At 62.3% G+C, this 22,132-nt stretch overlaps 1 protein-coding gene across 5 annotated transcripts; it reads right to left on the reverse strand.

Moving 5' to 3' along the window:
- Positions 1–9,911: 9,911 nt before the first annotated feature.
- Positions 9,912–21,660, reverse strand: ICOSLG (inducible T cell costimulator ligand). 5 transcript variants are annotated; one of them, XM_027584869.2, is made up of 9 exons: positions 21,138–21,660; positions 20,821–21,103; positions 18,630–18,670; positions 17,331–17,690; positions 16,389–16,763; positions 14,229–14,400; positions 13,413–13,447; positions 13,072–13,109; positions 9,919–12,956 (listed from the first exon to the last, which is right to left on the reverse strand). In XM_027584869.2, exons 2-8 carry the CDS (start codon positions 20,832–20,834, stop codon positions 13,072–13,074), a joined length of 1,035 nt encoding a protein of 344 aa, XP_027440670.1. In that variant the 5' UTR covers positions 20,835–21,103; positions 21,138–21,660; the 3' UTR covers positions 9,919–12,956. The 5 variants fall into 5 exon arrangements, with proteins under 5 accessions (XP_027440674.1, XP_027440670.1, XP_027440671.1 ...); XM_027584872.2 differs by having other exon boundaries at positions 9,928–12,956; positions 16,470–16,763; positions 21,138–21,656; XM_027584873.2 differs by having other exon boundaries at positions 9,912–12,956; positions 20,821–21,391.
- Positions 21,661–22,132: the final 472 nt, after the last annotated feature.

The following is a 22,132-nucleotide window of genomic DNA, read 5'->3' on the forward strand; positions in this document are numbered from 1 at the left end:
TGGGGCGGGGGGGGGGGATGCGGGCTGGGCCTCACGCCCCCTCGGCGAGCTCCCCCCCAGCTGCAGGGCCGCCTGCGCCACACCCACGACCCGTGAGGGCCACTTGAGGCAGGGGTGGGGGGACAAAGGCACTTACTGCCGGCACTCCCCAGGGAACCGCCCAAGCCCAGCACTGGCCACAAAGGGACGGGCCGGCGCCCACTCCAGCAGGTTGGCTCCGGGCCCGGCCCTGCCCCCCAAATCCGTGCAGGGGGTGTTCCGGGCCGCGGCCCTTTGCGAGAGGCTGCCCAAGCGTGGATGCGCCACCACTGTGCTTTATTTCCTCCCACGATAAACCACACACCTGCTTTTACTAGACTTTTCTGGAGGGGTTTTCCGAAGTTAGACAGCGAATTCTGCTCCAGGCCCTGGGGGGCCGAGAGGGACAAAGAGCAAACGGGCGCAGCAGCCTGTGTGGCCGGGGCCTTCACTCGCTCACTCGCTCACTCGCTCACCCGGGCACCCACCGGCGCGCTCAGCGGTGTGCGCGACCCCGGCGCTGTCAGGGCCACCGGGAGGACGGCTGCCCGCTCCACACACAGTGGGACCAACGTCACCCCCAGCCTCGCCCGACTGGGTACCTCGGATCCTGCGGGCAAGCGGCTGGGACAGTCCTTATCCCGGGTCGCAGCTGGGTCTACCTGCAAGTTCTCAAAGCTCGGCAAAGTCTGGAGACTTTCTGGGTTGTCCCTGCTGGGGCGGGGTGCTACTGGCAAGCCGTGGGTGGGGGCCAGGATGCTGCTCTGCTCCCCACAGGGCCCAGGACAGAGGGACGTGGCCCCAGAGTCCATGGCGCCTGGGGAGAAGCCTGCTCTGGACGGAGCTGGCACGTCATTCCTTGGGCTGCGTTTGGCTCATTGACGTCACGGTGCCCCCTGCCCTCTCTGTGACCGGTCCTGTCCAGCACATCACCCCCGAACCCGCTGTGCTCTTGTCAGCCCCAGGTGCCTGGGCCCGCTGTCCGGGTCTGCGCCCACCTGTCACTCTGCGTCCTTCCTCCTGCCCTGGAGAAGCTGTCCCCCCTCCCGGGACACAACGGTGTCAGAACGAGCCACAGAGGGCCATGGTGCTGAAACCCCGCTCCTCACAGCACCCGGAGCCCATGGAGAACACCAGGCCCGGGGGGCCCACGGGGGCCCTCTGCCTCCTGCAGAGGGGGCGGGACCCTGTTGTACTGTCACCACTGGGACATGGGCGAGGCTTTGTGCGGGAGATGGGGACTCAAGGGGGGGCCCGAGGCACGTGTGAGCGGGGTGGGTGCAGGACAGGAGGAGTGGCAGGCAGGTGACGGGACACCGTGGAGATGACAAGACCCCTCTTGGAAGGCCAGGGACGTCCCGAGCCCGTGGGGGAAGGGAGGGGGGCAGGGGGCACGGACCCACCCCACAGACCCGAGGCCTTCTTGTCTGGCTGGTCATTGAGCCCTGTGGGTTGGGTTGGGGCTGCTAACACAGCCGTGAGGCTGGTCCAAGGAGGCAGGGATGGAGGCTCAACCTCAGGATGCCGCCCCGGAGGGTGTCCCCTTGAGGGTGTCCACCTGCGTGTCCCTCCCTTACCTCCTCCTGCTCACAGAGGGGCAAATTCCCTGGGTCCACAGGCAGAGTTGTTCTGAAGGGATTATCCTGGGCACGTCACTCCAAATCCTGATTTTTTGCATGTTTTCAGGTCAGAACATAACCGCAGAACGTGGCCCCATGGGGGTCGGGACCACAGAGATGGGCCCCCTGGGAGGTCAAGACCACAGAGATGGGCCCTGGGGGCGGTCAGGACCACAGAGCAGGTTCCCAGCACTTGCATGTGGGCCTCTAACAGGCCACCGGGACCTCTGAAAGCCAAGGGCACTGATGGGTCATTTCTAGGTCTTTCTGTGGCTGAAGCACAGGGTGGTAGCCATGTCAGATAATGTCAGAAGTTGTCTGGGAACTGATTCTGGAAAAAGGTTCCCCAGGTTCCTGTCCAGCATGAGAGAGAGGCTCAGGGCTCCCTCCTTCCTCCACCCACCAAGGGAAGAGGGACAGGTGCTCAGAGTCTGTGTCGGGGCCATGTCCCCTCCCCTTCTGTGCCAATAGCTGGGAGCCCCAGCTCGCAGTGGGCAGGCCCTTGCCATGTGGGAAAGCTGAGACTTGGGGTCTTTCCAGCAGCTGGTGGCGGTGGTGACCAGAGAGAGGGGGCAGCTCTCCGCCTGCTCACCCAGGCAGCGCCCTTCCGGACACACCTGCCTGGCCTGTCCCACCCCCACCAGCGCCAGAGCACCCCAGGGATCCAGAGCCCGTGCAGACAGGTCACGCTGTGCGAACCCCACGCAACTGTCAGGCACTCGTGACACGCCCAGCCCGGGGCCGCATGACCCGGCCCCCGGGGGCGGGAAGAGCCCTCGCAGGTCAGTGGGCTGAGGATGCGGGCAAAACAACACGCCACGGGAACGGGGAGAGGAGAGAGAACAGGAGCTTTTTATTGTCTCAGCGAGGGAACATCTTTGTCCACTTACTGTGTGTTCTCACTCTTCAGAATAAATCTACCAGCTTCGAGATAAGCCTAGCCATCCTCTGGAGGAGTGGGTCTGTGGGGCCCTGAGCCCCTGCTTACCACTGGGCGAGCCCAGCCCCCGCGGGCAAGCGCCCCTCCTCCACTGGCCTCCCTCACCACTGCGGAGCAGGGTGCAGCTAGCGTCTCCGTCAGCGGGTGCTGGCTTGGGTCCACCCCTGAGAGAGGGTTGATGGCTGAGCTTGTGTCATGTCTCCGGCAGGTCACTGCCCCTCACTGCCCAGAATAAGTGCAGGGCTACAGGGGGTACGTCTGCGTACACCACACCTCCTCGGAGCCCTCCAGAGAAACACAAGGAAATGTCCCCCTTCTGCCCTGTCACCCTCTTTACTCTCTTCCAGAGCCCTGATCACCCTGATATTCTCTTGTTCACCTGATCTCCCTGTAGCACACCCACATCCCCCAATTCCTGCCCTGACTCAGCACTCAGTGAACATTTGAACCCTCCTGGGGGCGGGTGGGGTGAATGTCAAGTTAGTAAATGCTGAATGGATGGATGGATGGAAGCCGGGTGGGTGGGTGGCTGGGCGGATGGATGATGGAGGGGTGGATGGATGGAAGCCGGGTGGGTGGGTGGCTGGGCGGATGGATGATGGAGGGGTGGATGGATGGATGCTGGGTGGGTGGGTGGCTGGGCGGATGGATGATGGAGGGGTGGATGGATGGATGCCGGGTGGGTGGGTGGCTGGGCGGATGGATGATGGATGGGTGGGTGGATGGAAGCCGGGTGGGTGGGTGGCTGGGCGGATGGATGATGGATGGGCGGGTGGATGGATGCCGGGTGGGTGGGTGGCTGGGCGGATGGATGATGGATGGGCGGATGGATGGAAGCCGGGTGGGTGGGTGGCTGGGCGGATGGATGATGGATGGGTGGGTGGATGGATGCTGGGTGGGTGGGTGGCTGGGCGGATGGATGATGGATGGGTGGGTGGATGGATGCCGGGTGGGTGGGTGGCTGGGCGGATGGATGATGGATGGGTGGGTGGATGGAAGCCGGGCGGGTGGGTGGCTGGGCGGATGGATGATGGATGGGTGGGTGGATGGATGCTGGGCGGGTGGGTGGCTGGGCGGATGGATGATGGATGGGTGGGTGGATGGATGCTGGGCGGGTGGGTGGCTGGGCGGATGGATGATGGATGGGTGGGTGGATGGATGCCGGGTGGGCGGGTGGCTGGGCGGATGGATGATGGATGGGTGGGTGGATGGAAGCCGGGTGGGCGGGTGGCTGGGCGGATGGATGATGGAGGGGTGGGTGGATGGAAGCCGGGTGGGCGGGTGGCTGGGCGGATGGATGATGGAGGGGTGGATGGATGGAAGCCGGGTGGGTGAAGGGTGGATGCATGACCAGAAAGCCACCACGTGTGCTGCCCCAAGACTGATATAACAAGACAGTTTGCTGAGAAGAGAAAGTCCTTGGATCTTGGACTTACAGAGACAAACGGGGCCTCAACTGAAAGTGTTAAAAATAGAGGCCGTTAAAAACATTTTTAACCAACTGATGGAAATTCCCCTTATCAAAAGGAGCTACTATAAATCAAGCCACGAAAGTGATGTGTCCTGGAGCTGAGGACTGTTTCTTGAGCAAACAATGTAATCTCTGGGGGCTTCCCTGGGGGGAGGCTTGAGAGACCACTGCTGCAGATGACCAACAGTCTGTTGGGTTGGGGAGTGGTCCTGTGGAAAGCAGCCATCCAACATTTAAAAAAAAAAAAAAAAGACACTGACGATTCATTCCTGGGTTTTGCAAATAAACTATGGGGCCCATGCTAAGCATCATTATTTAGAGAAAACGCCCTGGGCTGATTTGCGCCAAAGGTTCTTTAGATAAACAGCATTTCACCAGCTAGGACATTTGGACAAGAAACGCAAAGATTGAGATAAATAATTTGGGAAGGGTTCTGGGCTCAGAGACCAGGGAGCAGTGTGTGGGGGCAAAGTGGCTTTCCAAGATGGAGTCCAGCCCTACACCAGCCCTGCCGGGCAAGCCGGTTTCTGCCGCGTGAGCGCGCCCTACCCTGCTGCAGCCACCTGCGTGCTACCAGCCCCTTCACAACTGGATGCAAGGCTTCTGAACACCTAACCACTGTTTCCCATGGCCTGGGGTCTGCAGGGCCAGAACAGGCACCACACGGCAGGGGGGCCGTGCTGGCGGGTCCAAGCGCGTGCAGGCCCCTGTGGGTGAGCGCTGCCTTAGGCTTTCGCCTGGGGTCCCTTGCTGGAATTGGGCTGCACTCAGGGACTGCCTTGGGTCCCAGACTCCTGGGGCCCGGTCTTCGTTCAGTAAAATCAGGAGGTGGGACTTCCTTTGGCTGTAGCTGTCACGAGCGCCCCAATCCCCAGAGCCAGGCTGGGTTGGCTCCTGGAACATTCACTTGGGGAGCTTTAAAAACCGGATGCCTGGGGCCCACTCCAGACCCTGTGACATAATTGGCCTGGTATGGGACTTTGTTAAAAGCTCTCAGGAAGTCCTCACGGGACCCCAGGGGGTGTGTACCAACAATTGAACCCCCGGAGTGGGGGGTACATCCAGGAGCTCAGCTGGTGTAGCGGGGACTCCAGCACAGTGGAAAGAGGCCATAATATGGAATTGGAAGATTCTGCCGTTAGCAGTGTGCCGGGTGGGCGATTTTGCTCAGCATCCTTGCCACTGGGAAGGGGATTTTTGCTTGTCCTTCCACACGACAGTGTTATTATGAAGATCCGATGAGCTGTGACTTCTAACAATGTGCCATTCAAATGCCCACCATTCATGGTGCAGCTGTGTAGGAAGACACATGGGGCGAAAGGCAAGAGGCTTGTTTTCAAGTCCGGGGGCGTCCGCGGCCACCAGTGACACAGGCCCACGAGCCACAGAGCGTGACCGCTCAGCCCCGTGGGTAAGCACCTGCAGAGCGGTCCCGCCTGGAGCAGGGTCTGGAGCAGGGAGGGCACAGGCTGACCTCTCTGGAGGGAGCTGGGGGGCGACGCCTGTCCTCTCTCCCTCCGTCTGCCCCTCCACCAGCAGCACCCAACGAACCCAACAGAGTGGTCCCGAGGCCCCTGGGTTTGGGCACGATCTCTTAGATGTTCTTGTCTGAATGAACGAGCCCAGTCTCTTGCATGGAGTAAGATCAGGGGGTGGGCATGCCGGTCTAGAGGAATGAATCCAGCTGTTCGAGGATCTTCTGTTTTTTTCAGAAAAAGATTGCAGGCGTGGTGGAATTTGATGCAAACAATTTAAAAGTTCGTTTGTATATTTATCTAATCATATCCTTTGGTCACCCGCGGTTTCTGGTCTAAACTTTGCCCTACAAGGTGGCTTCGCCTCTGCACAGCGCTCTCTGGTCTACCCGCTGTGGGGCTCATGTCTCTGAGTGATGCCAGGAATCTCACCCGCTGATGTCCACTGGGCTCAGGGACACCCTGCAGTCTCGGGGGGACTGACCCTGGGGGGTGGCTCCGGAGAGGCCCCCCCTCGGGTCCGGCACCCTGGGCAGCCCCAGGCACACTTCCGCAGGGGGTCTGGGAGGAAGGTGGGTCCCCTCACTGGACGTCATTGGCCTCACCTTCCAACGGGACCCCTGCTGCCTCTCTGGGAAGCTCCAGAAGCGCGGTCTAGAGGCTGCTGGAACAGAGGCCCCTCACCGCCCGCCCTCTGCACAGAGGGGCTGAGTCGCTGGGCGGGGCGCTCGGCAGCGTGGATGGGACTGGCCGGCACCCCGTCCTTGGCCCTGGCTCCCAGCTGTGGCCGCCCCGCTGCCCTCCTGCTCCACGGGAACCCTGTTTTGGAAGGGATGCCAGGGCTGGCTTTGGGAAATCCTACATGTACTAGGGGGCCCTTTTCCGAATTGGCTTCTTAGGCCGTGAAGTGTCGCTTCCTCTTTCAGGCCCAGAAAGCAGACAGGAAGTTCAGGGAGGTAATTTTAACTAAAAGTCTGTTGCTCTCTCCTCTACCCAGGCTGGGTTTTATTGCGATTTTCCCTGTGGCTGTTCGGCGACCTTCATCAAGGGCGCTTCCGGCCCCTTCGGAACATGCCCGCTGGTTCAAGGCCCGCGTTGTGCCCCGGCTGCTCAGGCGGCGCTCCCTGGAGCCCAGCACGCCCTGGCCCTGCCGCCCCCAGGAAGGACTCCAGGCCAGGGCGCCAGCTCCGTGGAGGACCCCCTAATTCTGATCTCGTGCCGCGAGTCTTCACAACGAAAACAATCCAGGACAGTCCTTCCTCCGGGCAGGCCGGGTCCCCCTGGGACCTTGGGTCTCCCCCTGATCATGGGTCCCTCTGACCTTGGGTCCCCCCGACTCCAGGTGCCCCTGACTGTGAGGTCTCTGCCCGTAGGCCCCCCTCTGACTTTTGTCCCCCTGACTGTGGGTCCCCTCCCCAAGCATGGATCCACCCTGACCATGGGTCCCCCCCCGACTGGGGGTTCCCCTTCTGACTGAGTTCTCCCTAATGTCGGTCCCCCTCTGACCTTGGGTTCCCCTGACGTGGGTCCCCCTCTGACTGTGGGTCCCCCCTGACCACAGGACCCCTCTGACCGTGAGTTCCCCTCCCATCGTGGGTCTCCGGTTTGCAAGTAGCCCTTCCCAGACCTGGGCCCTCAAGGTGCCCTTCATTGTCATATGTTACTACCAGCCTTTGCTTGATGCTTTATTTTATTATAGAGGGAAGATGGTTCCCGAGTTTGTTCCACCATTAAGTAATATTTTATAAGCAACAGTCCCAAGTAGGTGGGAGTTCCTCTCTTTCAAAGCTCCCAGCGCAGGTCTCCCCTTGTTGGTCCCTGGTCCCCGGCACGGGGCCCCGCCAGCCCGGCCCCTCTACCATCTCATTCCCACCCGGCCCCAGAGGGGACAAGCCAATGTAGATGGTGACATGAGCTCTCTTCCTTCCGAAACAGGTCTGCTTAGACTCTCAGGAGGTGATTTTCTTTTTCAAATGGGAGGTTTTGTTGGAAGATGAACAGAGAACCCAATAAATATTAAAATACCAGGACAGGCCTGGGACCTTGACGGCACATACAGGGGTAAATGGGAAACTTGGCCGAAAGCCTGAGATGCTGACCCTCTTTGTGCAAACGGCCCTAGCCTGTCTGTGGCCGAGGGCAGCGCCCCAAGTCGGTGGCAAGCTCGGGGGGCCAGGCTCCCAGGCAGCCGCTGAGCGGAACGGGAGAACCGCACCTCTGCCCGGAGCGCCCACCGCACGCCGAGGGAGGAGGCAGCCACAGGGTCCACGGCCGTGGCTCTAACGTTTCTTGATTTTGGGGGAGTCTGTAGTGCTTGGGTCTGGAGCAGGGAGGGCACAGAGCTTTCTTCTTTCCCAGTCTGGAGGCCAGCGTCCAGACCTCCTTTGGGCCAGGTGGAGGCTGGGCTCCATGGATGGCTGCTCTCTGTCGGTGCGTGCCGGGCCTTGCAGGGCTGGGGCCGCGGAGGACGGAGTCCGACCTTGGCGGTGAAACAGGATCTGCTAGATCTCCGTCCTCTGGAGCCCGGCGATTCCTGAGCCTGGAACCCATCGCTCCCTGGGCCCCTCTCCGGCAGCCTCGGCCACGTGCCCTATCTTCCCCGGCACGCCTCTGGGGAGGTCTTGTCCTCCACCCGCGACCTCCTCCAGCCTCAGCCCAGCCTGCATCCAGCCTCCGGGAGAATGCAGACTCGGTTTCATTGCAGGGAGGCCGAGATCTACGTGCTCGTGCTCGAGCGGGGCTGCCCGTCCACGGCGGGGGACAGGCCCTCAGGCAGGCCCAGAGGGAGGTGGGGGCCTAGGGTGCCTGGGCTGCCCCTTCCCCAGTCAGCCTCTCTTGCAGGCTCTGATGCAGACTGCAGCCGGACCCACCTCACCACCGGTAGAGACCGGCTGAGTGGGCCCACGGGAAGGGTGATGCGGTGCCAGGGCCGGGGCCTGTGCAGTGGGAATCGTGGGCCGGCAGGGCCTGGCCCGTGGGCGGCACTCCTTGGATGGAGTGAATGTGGGCTGTGTCCACGCAGGCCCACACGGGGGCCAAGGCCCAGGTGGGGGAGCACCAGGCCACCGGCACGCCCCGCATGTGTGTCCGGACCCCGGCCAGGCTGTGGGCCCCCACGCTGGCCCCTTCTTCCCTCTCCCGAGCCCCTCCCTGCCTTCTCCCTCTTGGTACTGGGGAGGGTCGAACGGTGTCCCCCTACCCCCGAAATTTTAGTTAAGATGAGGTCGGCCTGGGTCAGGGTGGGCCCTAAATCCAGCGGCTGGTGTGCTCTGGACGAGGGGGAGACCGACACAGGGAGGAGGAAGGAGGGGTGCGGCTTACGCGGGGTGGCCTCGAGCCCCTGGCCGCCGGAGGAGGCACGGAGGGGTCCTCCCCGTGAGCCTTCGCAGGACCCGGCCGGCCAGTGCCTTGTTCTTGGACGCTGGCCTCCAGACTGGGAAAGAAGAAAGCGCTAAGCCTCCAGGACGCTCGCGGAGCTCGCAGCCTTCACCTGGCCCTCACCACCCGGGGCTCCCGGGGGCCCGGGCCCGGCTCTCCTCTCGGGCTGTACTTTGCCAAATTCTGGTGTTTGCCCCTGTTCCCTCTTGGTCATTCTCTGGACTCAAGGAGAACGTGGAGAGGGGGGCTCAGCCTGGATCTGAAGCAGGCATCTTTGCGGTCCCCTCGCCCTCACCATGCTCAGTTCAGGGTGACATTTTGAACCACACGTGGCATCGGCCCTCCCTGGGACACTGTGCCTTCTGGGCCTCCGAGTGCAGATCCCCAGGGCAGTCGGGTGACCACCCCCTTCACAGCCTGGGAGCCACCTCAGCTGTGACAGGTGCCCTCCCCCTTCCTGGTGGCCTGTTCACAGCAGCCTGGCACCTGGCACCGTGCAGGGACTCCAAGAGATGAATCACTCTCCCCGGGGAACGGTGGAGCCCCGCGCTCAGGCCCAGACCCAGTGAGAGGGAGCTGGGGGAGGGGAGGAGGGCGGGGGAGGGGAGGCGGGCGGGGGAGGGAGGCGGGCGGGGGAGGGGAGGCGGGCGGGGGAGGGGAGGCGGGCGGGGGAGGGGAGGCGGGCGGGGGAGGGAGGCCGGCGGGGGAGGGGAGGCCGGCGGGGGAGGGGAGGCCGGCGGGGGAGGGGAGGCCGGCGGGGGAGGGGAGGCCGGCGGGGGAGGGAGGCGGGCGGGGGAGGGGAGGCCGGCGGGGGAGGGAGGCGGGCGGGGGAGGGAGGCCGGCGGGGGAGCATGGACGGGGGAGGGAGCGAGGATCCTGGACGGTTCCTGGCTTAGACACCCCTTGTCACTCCCCGAAGGCCCAGATCAAGGTCCATAGGAGCCTGTGCCCCCAGTGGCCAACCCCGTCCTACCCAGAGCTGGCTGGCCAGGACCCCGCACAGCATCTGGGCCTTACAGCTTCCCTCTCTTTGTGCCGTGAGGGGCCCAAGGGTCCTTCCCAGGACCTCCCAACCAGGGACGTGGCAGGAGGAGCCCCCTCCCCAGGCCTCCTCTCCTGGCCCCTGGATTCTTGACATTAACGCCCCGCGGGCCCTGGGAGGGTGGGAATGAGGAGGCCGGATGCCGGGGTGAAGGCGGGGGGCCAGGGGGCACCTGCATCAGGGCTGGAGAACGCTTGGGAGCAGCTGGGGCAGGGGTTCTAGTGCTGTTGGGGTGTCAGAGTGCAGTCCGTCTCTAAGGACAGAATGACCTCAGATCTCAGCGTGGCTGCCTTCTGTTTCTGGAAAGCTGGGAACTGGGGGGTGGGGGGGAGGGACCAGATGTGGGGCTGGGGGACCTTCTGCACTGCCCAGAGCCCGCCTGCCGGCTCCAGCCCCGGCCTGAATGGCCATTCGAAAGCCGCAGCTGCCCTCCCTGGCGTGGGGGCCAAACACACTGGCCAGGGTTGTTGAAGCATCTGAGCAGCAGGGCCAGTGGGCAGCAGCTCTTCCCAGCCTCCTCACCCTACAGCAGGGAGAAGCGTCTGGCTCAGGCCGCACACACAGCTGAGGCTTCCGTCCCCTGCCCTCACGATGAGCCGCCCTGTATGCTCGCCCGGCCTCCTCCCCAGGGGTCTTACCGCACTTATGTGCAGGATGGGCGGCTGTGGCAGGAGCCAGGGGCCCCCCCGAGGCCAGGATTCCCCAGGGCCTGGGCGTCTGGGCGGGGCCTCTGCCCCACAGCAAGGCTGGGCGCCCACCGGCCACATACTGAGCACAGTGAGATGGTTCGAGACTCTGGATGGAGCTGAGCCAAGCAGGAAGGAGCCTGAGGGGGGATGTTCCCTGGCCTGGACCCGTGAACCATGAATCCCCTGTCCTACGCCACAGACAGCCGTGGGCCGGCAGCCCCTATGCGGTAGGGGACAGGAGGCCCCGCTTGCCCTGCCTCCCAGGGGCAGGTGACTGCGCAGGGCAGGGATTCTCGCTCTCAGACACGGACCCCCGGGGTGGGGGGTACTTCTCTGTGGCAGGTCGTCCTGGGTGCCTCTACCCATTAAAGGCCAGTGGCAACCCCACGTGTGACAACCGAAAAATGCCACCAGACCTTGCCCAGCGTCCCCCGGGGTGAACACCAATGGGGCAGGGCCCTGGAGGAGCAGGAAGGACAATACTCGCAGGCACCTGCTGCGCTGACCGAAGCCGCTAGACACAGACACCGCTTCCATCTTGTATTCTCGTGAATCGGGTTTCCAGAGGCAGACACGAGAACATTGGCCTCCGGCCTGCCCAAAGCACAGCGTGAGGAGCAGACGGTGATGTCCAGGCTGAGGGGCAAGGGGTCACTGTACATCTTCCCAGACCCGAAGGAGCCGGAACCAGACCACAGGGTCCTGCCTGGGTGGGTGCCCGGCGAGCAGGGTCTGCTGCAGGGGGGCTGCAGGGTGGCTCCCCCCGGGGAAGGGCCCAGGGCTGCAGGCAGGCTCCGCACGCCCTTCCACACCCAGCGGTCACTTTGTGCTTTTTGCTCCGGATGCCCGTGACCCCGTCCCTCTGTAGCGACACGTCCCTTCTAATGCTTCACGTGGTCTGGCACATGACACTCATGTCAGAGCCGTGTGAGGAGTTCTGGGCACAAAAATAGACAACGAACAATTTCTTATAACAGCTTCGCCCTTGAGCCCGGTCCTCGTGTTTGTCCCGGTCCGGGTCTGGGGCCTGCAGGCTTCTGACGTCCGCCCACCAGTGCTGAGTGACCCCAGGCGGGACGACAGGCTGCGTTTCCCATGGGGTGCCACCAGTGCTGAGTGACCCCAGGCGGGACGACAGGCTGCGTTTCCCACAGGGTGCGCACACCCGCGTGACCTGGCAGCCTCCTTCACAGAACCTTCTGGGAACACGAGTGGCGAGGTTCATTTGGGGCCACAACGTGGAAACCATCAGAGCTGTGGGCTGCATACTTCTGCTGTCCGCTGCTTGGCCCGGGGGCTCTGAGGGGCCTGGCGTTTACGTCGGTTCTGGGGGGGGGGCAGGGGTGACAGGTGCAGAGGGTGGATGGAATTAGCGCCACATTCTGACCCGCTGCCGCTCTGCCGGGAGAACGCCTCCTCCGTGCGGGTCATGGCGCCACTCTGAAGGCCCTCGATGGCCACCTGGCAAAGCCCGTGTCCACCGGAGACGCGAGCTCCCAATCCTGCCTGAGCGGGTTTCTGGGTTTCCCCGGAGGCCGCGGCTCCTGCCATGGTGGCCCCAGCAGCAGACTGTCTTCTCGAAAAATTCCACTGTCTTTTTAGGAGGGAAATCCAGCTTTTGACCAAAACAAACAAGGTTGGGGTTTCTTCCCAGTGAAGGTCCCGGAGGAACACAAATTCCCAGGAGCCATTCAGGGATTTTGCAGTGTTGACCATTTCCTGCATCTTGGACACACACACGTGTGCAGACACACAGGTCCTACATCTCGGGGTGCAGGTGGAATGGGGCTCCTGCACCTTCGTGTCCCACAGACACCCTTGAGTGACCTTCACCCAGCAGGATAGTCGCGGAAAAGCCCGCACCCTCTCTCTTCTTCCTAAATAAGACGCCCTCCTCTGGTCTCAGAAAACCTCCATCTCCCCAAACCCCCCGCAGGTTTTGGATATTAAGAAGGGCCCCATGGGCTGCAGGGGGGTGGTGGGGGGAGCCATCACGAAGCCCCAGAGCTGGGGAGCCTGCCCACATGGGGGGCATGTGCGTTCTGGAGCTGCTGACTCTTTCAAAAGGTCCTCATTCCAGGATCGGGGCAGCCCCTGGAACACTGTCCCTGGGGTCAGGCACGGCCCTGCGTGCCCCTTCAGGCCGGAGAGGCCCCGTGTCCACGAAGCCCCCTTGTTAACGGTGCCGATGGGGGCAGACGGTCCCCCTGGGCCACCAGGCCTGCCCGAGTCAATTCTCCAGCTGCTGTCCGCCGTCCCTCCCGGTGGCATCTCATAGAAGCCCTTGTCCACCTCCCGGGCGGTGAGTTCTCGTCAAACATAGTCTAAGAAAGAAAAAGAAAGGGGTGTAGGAATCACACTGACCTTGGCTCCTGGGACAGTGGGGGTGCTTGCCATGGGTAGCTGTTCTCTGACAAAGGACACAGTGTCTGGACTCACTCAAGCCCCCCCGTGGGGGTGGAGTGGGGAGGGTGGCCCTAGGGAGAAAAGGGTGAAGTTCGGGGGATGTGCCTGGGGGTCATCATCCCAGGCTCTCTGCTTGCGTGTCTGGAAAATTCCGTAACCCAGCGTCAGCAAGGATTGATTACATGCCAAAGGGGGCAAGTGGGAAGCGCCTTCCCGAGGGGTTCACCGTGTCTCTGAAAATGGAAACATCTATTCCCCTGGCCATCAAGTATAGCTCGTGCCAAAGGCAGACCCCGAGAAAGCCACCACCCAGCCGCCCACTCCCATAACCTGCACTTGCTCTCCACCGGCCCCTTCCCTTGCGGCCAACTCACCAGAGAATGCCTGCTCTGGCCTGGCAGGCCGGCACCTGTGGGAAGGAACCAGAAATGCTCAGGGTGGGCAACACAAGGTGGGGGAGGGGGCCGCTCTAAACCCCCAGTGGCTCTGGGTGCCGGGCAGGGGGGAGCCCACAGGGGAGGGTCCCTCAGGCCACCTGGCTTTCCAGGAAGATGCTTTGTCAGAGCTAAGTTCAGGGCGCTGTAAGAGGCTCTGGGCACCTCCCCAGGGCCTGGCCAGACGGGCACGGGGCTGCAGGCCATGGGAAGTCTTTCTGGGATGGCGAAATGGGCAACACGCTGGAGGCTCCCAGGGAGCACAGGGAAACTTCCCTTAGGGAAGGGCTCCACCTTGGAGCGAACTTGTTAACCCAGCAGCGACCCGGGCCCCACCCTCCGGAAAGATCTGGAAGGTCCCCAGCTTTGTCACCTTTATCTCAGGGGATGCTCACCGGCCTCTACCACCAGGCTGACCTGGCAAGACGTCCCTTGCCCCCCACAGCCCTTCCTGGTTGACCCTTGGGGTGTGACCTTGTTTATGTTCTGGCCTTTTCTGTGCATTCTGCTGCTTTGTTTTAGAGGGTCAACACCCAGACTCTCTCCATCTGTCCTTAAGTTTGGCCAGAATTCAGGACTGAAGGCAGCTTGGCTTCCATAGAAATGTACTCCATCCTGCCCTCTAAATTCAGAAGCTGCCACTCCCACCCCAAGCTGGGAGACGGCCTCGAGCAGTGCCAACACCTTGAAAAAGGCATCTGGCTCACGCCAACCCCAGAAATGCTTAGCCCCGACCACCAGCACCTGGTCTGATACCTGGCGTGGATCCCGTGGGGGCGGCACCTGCTTCTGCACACCCAGCCGACGGCCGCGGCCACCACCACGACCACGCCCAGCACAGCCAGGGCGCTCAGCACCGTCCCGTGGCCCTTTCTGTGGACGCCGGTGTGGCTCCCCGTGTTGCTGGGTTTGGTTGCCCTGGGTGTTTCTACAAGAAAGAGGAAAGGAACGCAAGACTTAATGGGTGTGGAGGAAGGGAAGGGCCTTCTGACAGAGCAAGAGGGGCTTCAGGGAGGTGCTGAGGCCACAGCATTTCCCTGGCACTGTTTTGGGATGTTTGAACCCGAGGCCGGTGGGGGGAGGGGGAGGGGTTCTCTCCCTCAGGTGAGCCTCCCGGTCTTCCTGGTGGCACCCCCGCCCGGGCCGCCCGGAGCCCAGCCTCTGCAGCGCCCGCACCGGGTCGGGCGTGGCCGCAAGCACACATTCCTCCCGGCTAATGTGATTTATTTTTTTCAGCTTTATTGCTGACTTTAAAAAAACAAAAACCAAGGTGAAATTCACATGACGTCAATGTTGCCATTTTGCAGTGACGTCCGTCCACAGCGTGGCACGGCCATCGTCGTGATCTGGTTCCAGAACCTTTCCTTCACTCCAAAGGGCCACCGGACCCCATCTGCCGTGCCTGCCTCCCCTCCCCCCGCCCGGCCCCCACGCGACGACTGTCTGGCTCTGGATTTGCCTGTCCCAGGAGGTTCATATACATGCAGCCAGAGAGTGCAGGGCCTTTCCCGCCTGGCGTCTCTCACTGCCCCTGACGTCCTCAAGACCCGTCCACGTGGCAGTGTTTCATTCCTTTTCGTGGCTGAGTAATATTGCACCGTGTGGATGGATGTGTCAATCTGCTCATGATTTGGTTCGTGTGAATAATGCTGCTGTGAACGCTCATGTACCAGGATGTGAGTCTCATTTTCAGTTCTGCGGGGCCAGCGCCTGGGAGGGGAATGGCTGGGCCATGCGGAAACTCTGCGATTACCGTTCCCCGCCGTGGCTGCACCCCGTTCCCCGCCGTGGCTGCACCCCCTTGCACAAGGGGGCTAATCCCACCCATCTCAACGTCCCATTGCTTAGCCTCTTGGAATGTGGTTCTCACGGGCAGACCAGCCATGGCACCCCTGGGAAGCTTGTTACAAACGCCCCATGTTTCTCCAAACCTGGAGAAACCATTCAGTGGCTCGGTGTTGAGCGTGCACTGCAATCATCCTGAGAGAGGCTAAGAGGTGCTGATCCACTGGGTCTGGGCGTGGGGGGCTTGTACACGCCCCCCAGTTGTCCCACAGCACTAGAGCCGACACCACTGCCTAGGAGAACCTTCCGGTTCCCCTTCACCCCCCGCCCGGACTGCTCTGCCAGGGAGAGCGTGGCTCAGAGGCCGTGGTCAGAGGCGGGCTGTCAGGGGCAGCCCTTGTCCTGGTCTGTCTGGGCTCAGAGACCGTGACCACTGAGTCACAAGGCTGTGTCCTGATTTCAGGAAGGAAGATGGCGGCCCTGCCGAAGTTCCCGGGGGTCACAGCCAGCCTCACGGCGTGCGACCCACACAGAGGCCTGAAGGCCCACACTCGGAAGGCTTGCGCGTGGTGTCACGCTCTGCTGCTGCCATCTTGGATTCTTATAGCTCCTGAACAAGGAGCCCAGCCTTTCTCTCCAGTTTGCTCAGGGCCCTGCAGGCTACTGGGGGGGGGGGGGTGTCCTGCGGGCATCACCACTGTCACGGACCCCACCTCCACCTGCTGGGAACCTGTCATCTCAACGTCCTGACAGGGACACGCAGATTGAAGAGCCCGCGGCCTCTATGAAGGAGCCACCTGTCTGCACCCCTCCCGTGGGGAAGCCCCGAGCCAGCAGGCAGGCCTGGTTCCGGCAGCTGGAACCCCGGGTTGGGGCTCTGGCCTTCTGAAGGGGCACAAGCTCAAAGACTGTGCAGGCGTGCCTTCAATCCTGATGCCATCACTGCCTCGTCCTACACAACCTTCCATCCTCAGTTCCTCATCTGTAAAATGGGTCAGCAAAACTGAGCCCGAGAATGAACATTAAGTCAAGGAACGTGCACTGAGCGCCCAGCCCCCTTCCTGCCCTTCAAGGGCTGCCTGTCACCGCCTCCCCCTTCCAACCAGATTTTGGAAGCCACCGCCAAGGCACCTTGCAGGGGCCTGTCCTCCGAGTCACTGCAGGCCCACAGTCTTGGGCTGGCTTCCACTGGCAGACCCCGGAGGACCTTACCTGCCTGGCCGATGCCAGTCAGGTTTTGGTGCAGAAGGACGTTCTCTATGCAGCAGCCGACATTCACACTGGGGGTCCGCCTGATCCGCAGGACGCTGACCACATTGTACAGGCCCCGTGCATTCAGGAAGACCGTGCTGTTCTGCAGGCCCTCGGTCAGCATGCTGTTGTCCGTCTTGTTGATCCAGTACACATTTGGCTTCGGATAGCCATTCATAGATGTGCACGTGAGCGTGAGCTCCTCGTCCTCGGACAGGCCGCTTGGGACCTGGACCACGGGCATGCTGTAGTTTGCTGCAGGAGAGGGGGGTGGGTGGTGAGGGAGGCAGGTGCTGAAGGTCAGAACTGGAGGGGCACAGGGCATCAAGGCCAGGTTAGAGGGAGGCGGCCCATCGTGCCCCTGACCCCAGAGGACTGTGGTCTGGGCAGCCCCCCACACTGTTCTGCCCGTGAGTGGCCCCACTCCAGATGACACAGCCCGTCTCTGCTGAGCTGAGGTCCTTGGTCGACCTGAATTGTCTCCTAAATTCTGATCTCACTTAGTGCTTTACAGCACTCTCTCCTAATTTCATTCAGAACATCTAGCTGGGGTTGAGTTGGAGAATTTAAGGAAAAGACAACAAGATTAGGAGTTCTTCCGTGAGACCAGATCAACTCAGGCTACAGAAAACTTCCTACCAGTTGGATGAGTTTTCAACCAGCTCAGCCCCACCCCCCGGTTAGACAGAAACCCGCCAGGAGAGATTGGGAGGTTCTCAACGCAAGAAGCAGGTGAATGAGCCCGGGACCGCGCCTTGCTCATACGTGCTCTGGGCTGTAAGGCTGGGCTGGGACGGCTCCCGCCAGCTTTAGTGGTCCTACCTGCCACGTGCAGCGTCACCATCACCTCCAAAATCTTTTTTAACTGCAAGGATTTCCTAAACACCAGGCAGTTGAACTTCTGTTCATCTTGGGGGGTGACGTTGTAGAGATGCAGGGAGAAGTCGCCGTGCTTCATGCTCTCCGGCATGAGCCAGGCCCTGTCCCTGTAGCGGTTGTCCTCGAGGCCGGCCGAGCTGTTCCCAGAGAGGTAGTACGTCACGGTCGTTGGGTGGCCCATGATGCTGATTTGCCAGTACACATAGAGGTCATCTAAATCAAAAGTGTGTCCTTCGTGGAAACCGCAGCTGAGCTTGACGTCGCTGCCCACCAGCGCTCTGACTTCTTGCTCTTGGATATCTGCTGTGATTCGAAAAGTACGAAATGGATTTTCTGCGGTTGATTCCTTGCCTGCAAAGTTACTCTACTGGGGAGCGGGGGGCGGGGGGGAGAAGGAAGCTTGTTCGTCACAAGACTCAAACACCACTTCTGACTCATTTCAGCAGAAATGTAACATATTAATGAGACAGATGTAGGAATGCGATAGCATGCTTAAAATTCAGACATTTTTGGCAGGCACCGTATTGTCCAACACGGACTACGATCCTTACGTGAGAGGCTAGCATCAGCAGAAGGGAGGGGACAGGTGGGCGCCCAGGACCGCGCTGCGCTGTTCTGGCTACTTCTTGGGTATTTACAATGAATTCAAAACAAATGTTTTTTCTTTTTTTTTAATTCAGACTTTTAGAAGAAACCAGTTTCTCAGCAACAGCATTCTAATGGTGCTCACACTACCTCAGGAAGGCTGACGCGCTGTACCCAGAGCAGTTTTACCATCTGCAACCACAGAAACGCCTGCAGGGAAAGCGATGGTGTCCCCGGTCCGCCACCCTCGGGGCTGGAAGGCTCGGCGAGCCCTCGGCCTCGGCGGCAGTGCTTGCTCTTCTGCAAGGTGGTGGCTTTGCAGGCTCCCCGGGGTGGACTGGGGCGAAGGGGTCAGGAGAAACGGGGGGCCCCAGCTCATTGGGAAAGCAGAGGGACTGAAACATGTGAGACGAGCTGTAATCTACCTCCGCGAAAACACGAACTCAAACAAGAACTGTGGGGTCTGCACAGCGCTCCCCTTTGTGGCCTTCAATCTGCTCGCTACCCGAGCCCCGGGACCCAGCTTTCTCTCAGGGGCCCCCAGAGAAGCAAGAAGGGCCCTGGTGAGGACCCTGCTGATGCCCGCATCTGCAGCCTCAGTGGTCAGCCCTGAAGGGCTGGAGTAAGAGGTGCCCCCCAGGAGCGCCCCGGACTTACTGGCTTGCAGGGCGCCAAGCAGCAGCAGGAACATCCCGGGACTGGAAAGAAACGACCAGAAAGTCAGGTGAGTTCCTGCTCCTTCCAAACCAGGCTGACTGCTCCTCGTGGGCGGGAGTGGCTGTGCCCACAGAGAAATGCGACCACACCCACAGCCTCAGCCCAGCAGGCGGTTCCCGAGGTGGGGGGAACTCCTCAAGGGGGTCAGGACCACCCCAGCAGCACTGCCAGTCCTGAGCCACCAGCCAGCCCCCCCCCCCGACGCCAACAGTGTGATCACGAGGGGTGGTGGGAGCCACCCCCAAGGTCACAGCCTCCAGCCCAGCGCTGGCCTGGCCTCTGCTGCACATGGAGTCCAAGAAATTGTATGAAATCAGAAAAACACACTTTGAAGGTGTTTGTAGTCAGAGCTACGTTTGAGTTTTGAGGCACAGAGAGGCACCTGGGTGCCTCAGGCGGTTAAGCACCCGACTCTCAGTTTCGGCTCAGGTCATGATCTCAGGGTCGCGGGATCAAGTCCCGGCCCGGCTCCCCGCTCAGGGCAGAGTCTGCTCAAGGATTCTCTCTCTCCCTCTGCCCCTCCCACTCGCGCGCGCGCTCTCTCTCTCTCTCTCTCCCTCTCCGAAATAAATAAATAAATAAATCTTAATAAGACAAGCTTTGGGAGACAGAGAGGATCTAATGTGTGCAAGGGCAGCAGCAGCTGAGTTTCTGGGCAGCCCTCTGAAGGAACATGATCATTCTGAAACCAGAAACCAAATCGGGTGGCTCTTCCAGAGCTGGCGGGCAGCTTGGCCGCCAGGGGCCAGCAAATCCCTCTGGGGACTTCCCAGACTCCTTGAAGCAGACCTTCGACCTGGGAGACTCCACACCCCCTGCATGCCTCAGCCCAGCCACCCACTCCTGCAGGCCTCCCAGGATCCTGTGTCTGCTGAGTGAGCTCCAGACCCGTGGGAACCCCTGCCTCGCACCCAAGAGCTGTCGTCTGCGTGGGCATGGAGGCCCGTCCCTTGAGAGCACATTCAGGCATGTCCTGCCAAGCCAGACCCTGGGCCATCAGGAGTTCCCCCACACCCTACAGAAGTCACAGCCTGCAGGCAGGCCTGTCCTCTGTCACTGTCCCTGTTGGGGCCACCTTTCCTGCCCTCAGGGACAACTTCCATACCCCCATGTCCAGGTCCCTTCCCTGGGGCCAGAGCTACCTTCTAGAACATAAGGCTGTGAAAACCCCTTGGTGACCCCCCCATTGGTCTCCCATGGTGCCCATCAGACCCCCTTTCTGTGCTGAGGGCCCAGGGGACATACACCTCCCAGGGCCTCGTGGGGTTATCTGGGGGCTCCCTGGGGGCGTGAACACATGCTCTGGGTTCTGGGGAGGGAGACAGATCTGCCTTCTCCCTCGGTGCTCCCTGGGCCCTCTTCTTGGGCGCTCCTGGACCCTTGCTGTCCCCACCTGGCTCCTAGGCCAACCCCCCAGGCTCTGGGTATGGGTGGCTGTGACATTCAAGGACCTACATTTATAACTGGGGAGACTGGGTGGCAGGACCCAGGTGTTGCCGCCACACCGGCTTATCAAGGGGGGGCACAGCCCGTCGACGCCACAATGTGACCTGAAGGGGGTATTCTGGCAAAAAGCTGGGAGAAAGCAGTCATCCACACCTTCCCGCTAGCAAGGACCAGGAGTGATGGGCTGGCCTGAGCCCGTCCTCCAGGGAGGCTCCGCTGATGGGGGAGGGGGATCCTAGGTGTGTGGGGGGAGGACATGGCACCAGACGGTGGGCACCAGCTGGCCCTGAAGAGTGATCCTGGCACTGCGAGGTCAAAGCCTGCCTCTGGGCAACCCGTTGGGGGCTCTGGCCTGGGGCGGGGGGGTTGGCCTGGGACGCGGGGGCCCCGGGGGCGCTGGTCCGCTAGTCCAGTGTGCGGCTGCTCTCCTTCCTTCGCGTGGATCCGCCTCCAAGTACACCCACGCGCTGCCGTTGGTCCCCTACGACCCGCCCCACCCCTGGGCGGATGCCACCCGCCTGCAGGTAGGGGCTCCGGATGCCGCCTGGCTCCCAGGGGCCGACCCTCCCACGGATTCCGCCTGGGCCACCAGGTGAGTGGGTGTCCTATCCGACCACCTCGGGATCCTGCTCCCTGCTCCTGCGGCGCCCGCCCCGCGCTTCTTCCCCGGCATCCGCACACTAACCTTCTCAGCCGCATGGTGGGGGCGGGACCTCGGGTCGCGGGAGCCTTCGGGCCGCGGGAGACCTCGGGTCGTGGGAGCTCTCGGGCCGCGGGAGCCCTCGGAGCGCGAGAGACCTCGGGCCTCGGGAGACCTCGGAGCGCGAGAGACCTCGGGCCGCGGGAGACCTCGGAGCGCGAGAGACCTCGGGCCGCGGGAGCCCTCGGAGCGCGAGAGACCTCGGGCCGCGGGAGCCCTCGGAGCGCGAGAGACCTCGGGCCGCGGGAGCCCTCGGAGCGCGAGAGACCTCGGGCCGCGGGAGCCCTCGGAGCGCGAGAGACCTCGGGCCGCGGGAGCCCTCGCAGCGCTGGAACCCAGCTGTAACTGCGCGCGCGCGCACCTCCGAGGCTCTGAGCTCCAAGCAAGTCGCGGGGCCGAGCGCTTTCCGTGGCCCCTGCCCGGGCCTCGCCTCTGATCCCACCCCCTGCCCAGTCCCTCCCACGATGGCCGTGGGCGGGGCCACGGAACGGAAGCTCTGTCACAAGCTCCACAAGTTCGTCTTCCCCGGCCACGGACGCTGGGCAGGGACCTGGGCGCTAAAGGTGTCCCGGGAAGTTTGGGGGAGTGGGGTGGTGGTGCGTGATACCAGGGAGGACGGCGGCCGAGGGCTCTGTGGGAGGCTTGCCAGGCTGCAGGGGCCGTGGGAGGCCAAGTGCTGTCCCCCAGTGTCGCGCAGACCGTCCGCGCCCCCAAGCGTCCGGGGCCGCGGCGGCGCCTACTGCGCACCCGGCCCCAGGAACACACGCTTCCCTGCCCGAGGCTGGGCTGGTCTGAGTGCCCGCCGTCCCCCCTCCTCCCCTGCCTCCCTCGAACGGGAGTCAGCACCTCCAAGTCTTAGGGGAAGTAAGAGCCCCGTTTAGGAACGAGTGAATGACTAGAAGGAAGGAGGGAAGGTAGGCGGTCTCTGCTGTCCAGTCCAGCGCCAGGTCCGGGAGGCCCGCCCCCAGCTTGGCCCCCTTATTCTTTTGGGGGATCCTGTGCCATAAGCCACGGCATAGGTGGATATTAAAGGCTCTGAGGGGCCCACTGCGTGGAAACCAGTTCACGTCTGCTCCTCCAAGGCTGTGGGACTTGGCACTCCTGTTTTCTCTCTGGGAAAGTGAGCGAAGCCGCGGAGCGCGGGTTAAAAGCCCCGTTTGCTCCCTTCCCCCCACCCCGCCCAGCTCCCTCGGCCTCCTCTCTGCGCTGCCGGGCTGAGTCACTGTCCCACCCCGTCCCCCGCCCGCCAGGCAGGGCCAGTGAGGTGAGGTAGGTGGGGCCATGAGGGAGTAGGGTG

The sequence above is a fragment of the Zalophus californianus genome, chromosome 1 (genome assembly GCF_009762305.2).
Source record: "Zalophus californianus isolate mZalCal1 chromosome 1, mZalCal1.pri.v2, whole genome shotgun sequence".
Classification (NCBI taxonomy): Eukaryota; Metazoa; Chordata; class Mammalia; order Carnivora; family Otariidae; genus Zalophus; species Zalophus californianus.

What these genes read in the sequence shown, in the direction of transcription:
- ICOSLG (XM_027584873.2), bottom strand. An exon ending in GCTTGGCGCCCTGCAAGCCA is followed by an intron (nt 17,691 to 18,629) that starts GTAAGTCCGGGG and finishes TTCGAATCACAG; the next exon opens with CAGATATCCAAGAGCAAGAA. An exon ending in GCCAGAGCAGGCATTCTCTG is followed by an intron (nt 13,110 to 13,412) that starts GTGAGTTGGCCG and finishes TTTTCTCCCTAG; the next exon opens with GGCCACCCTCCCCACTCCAC.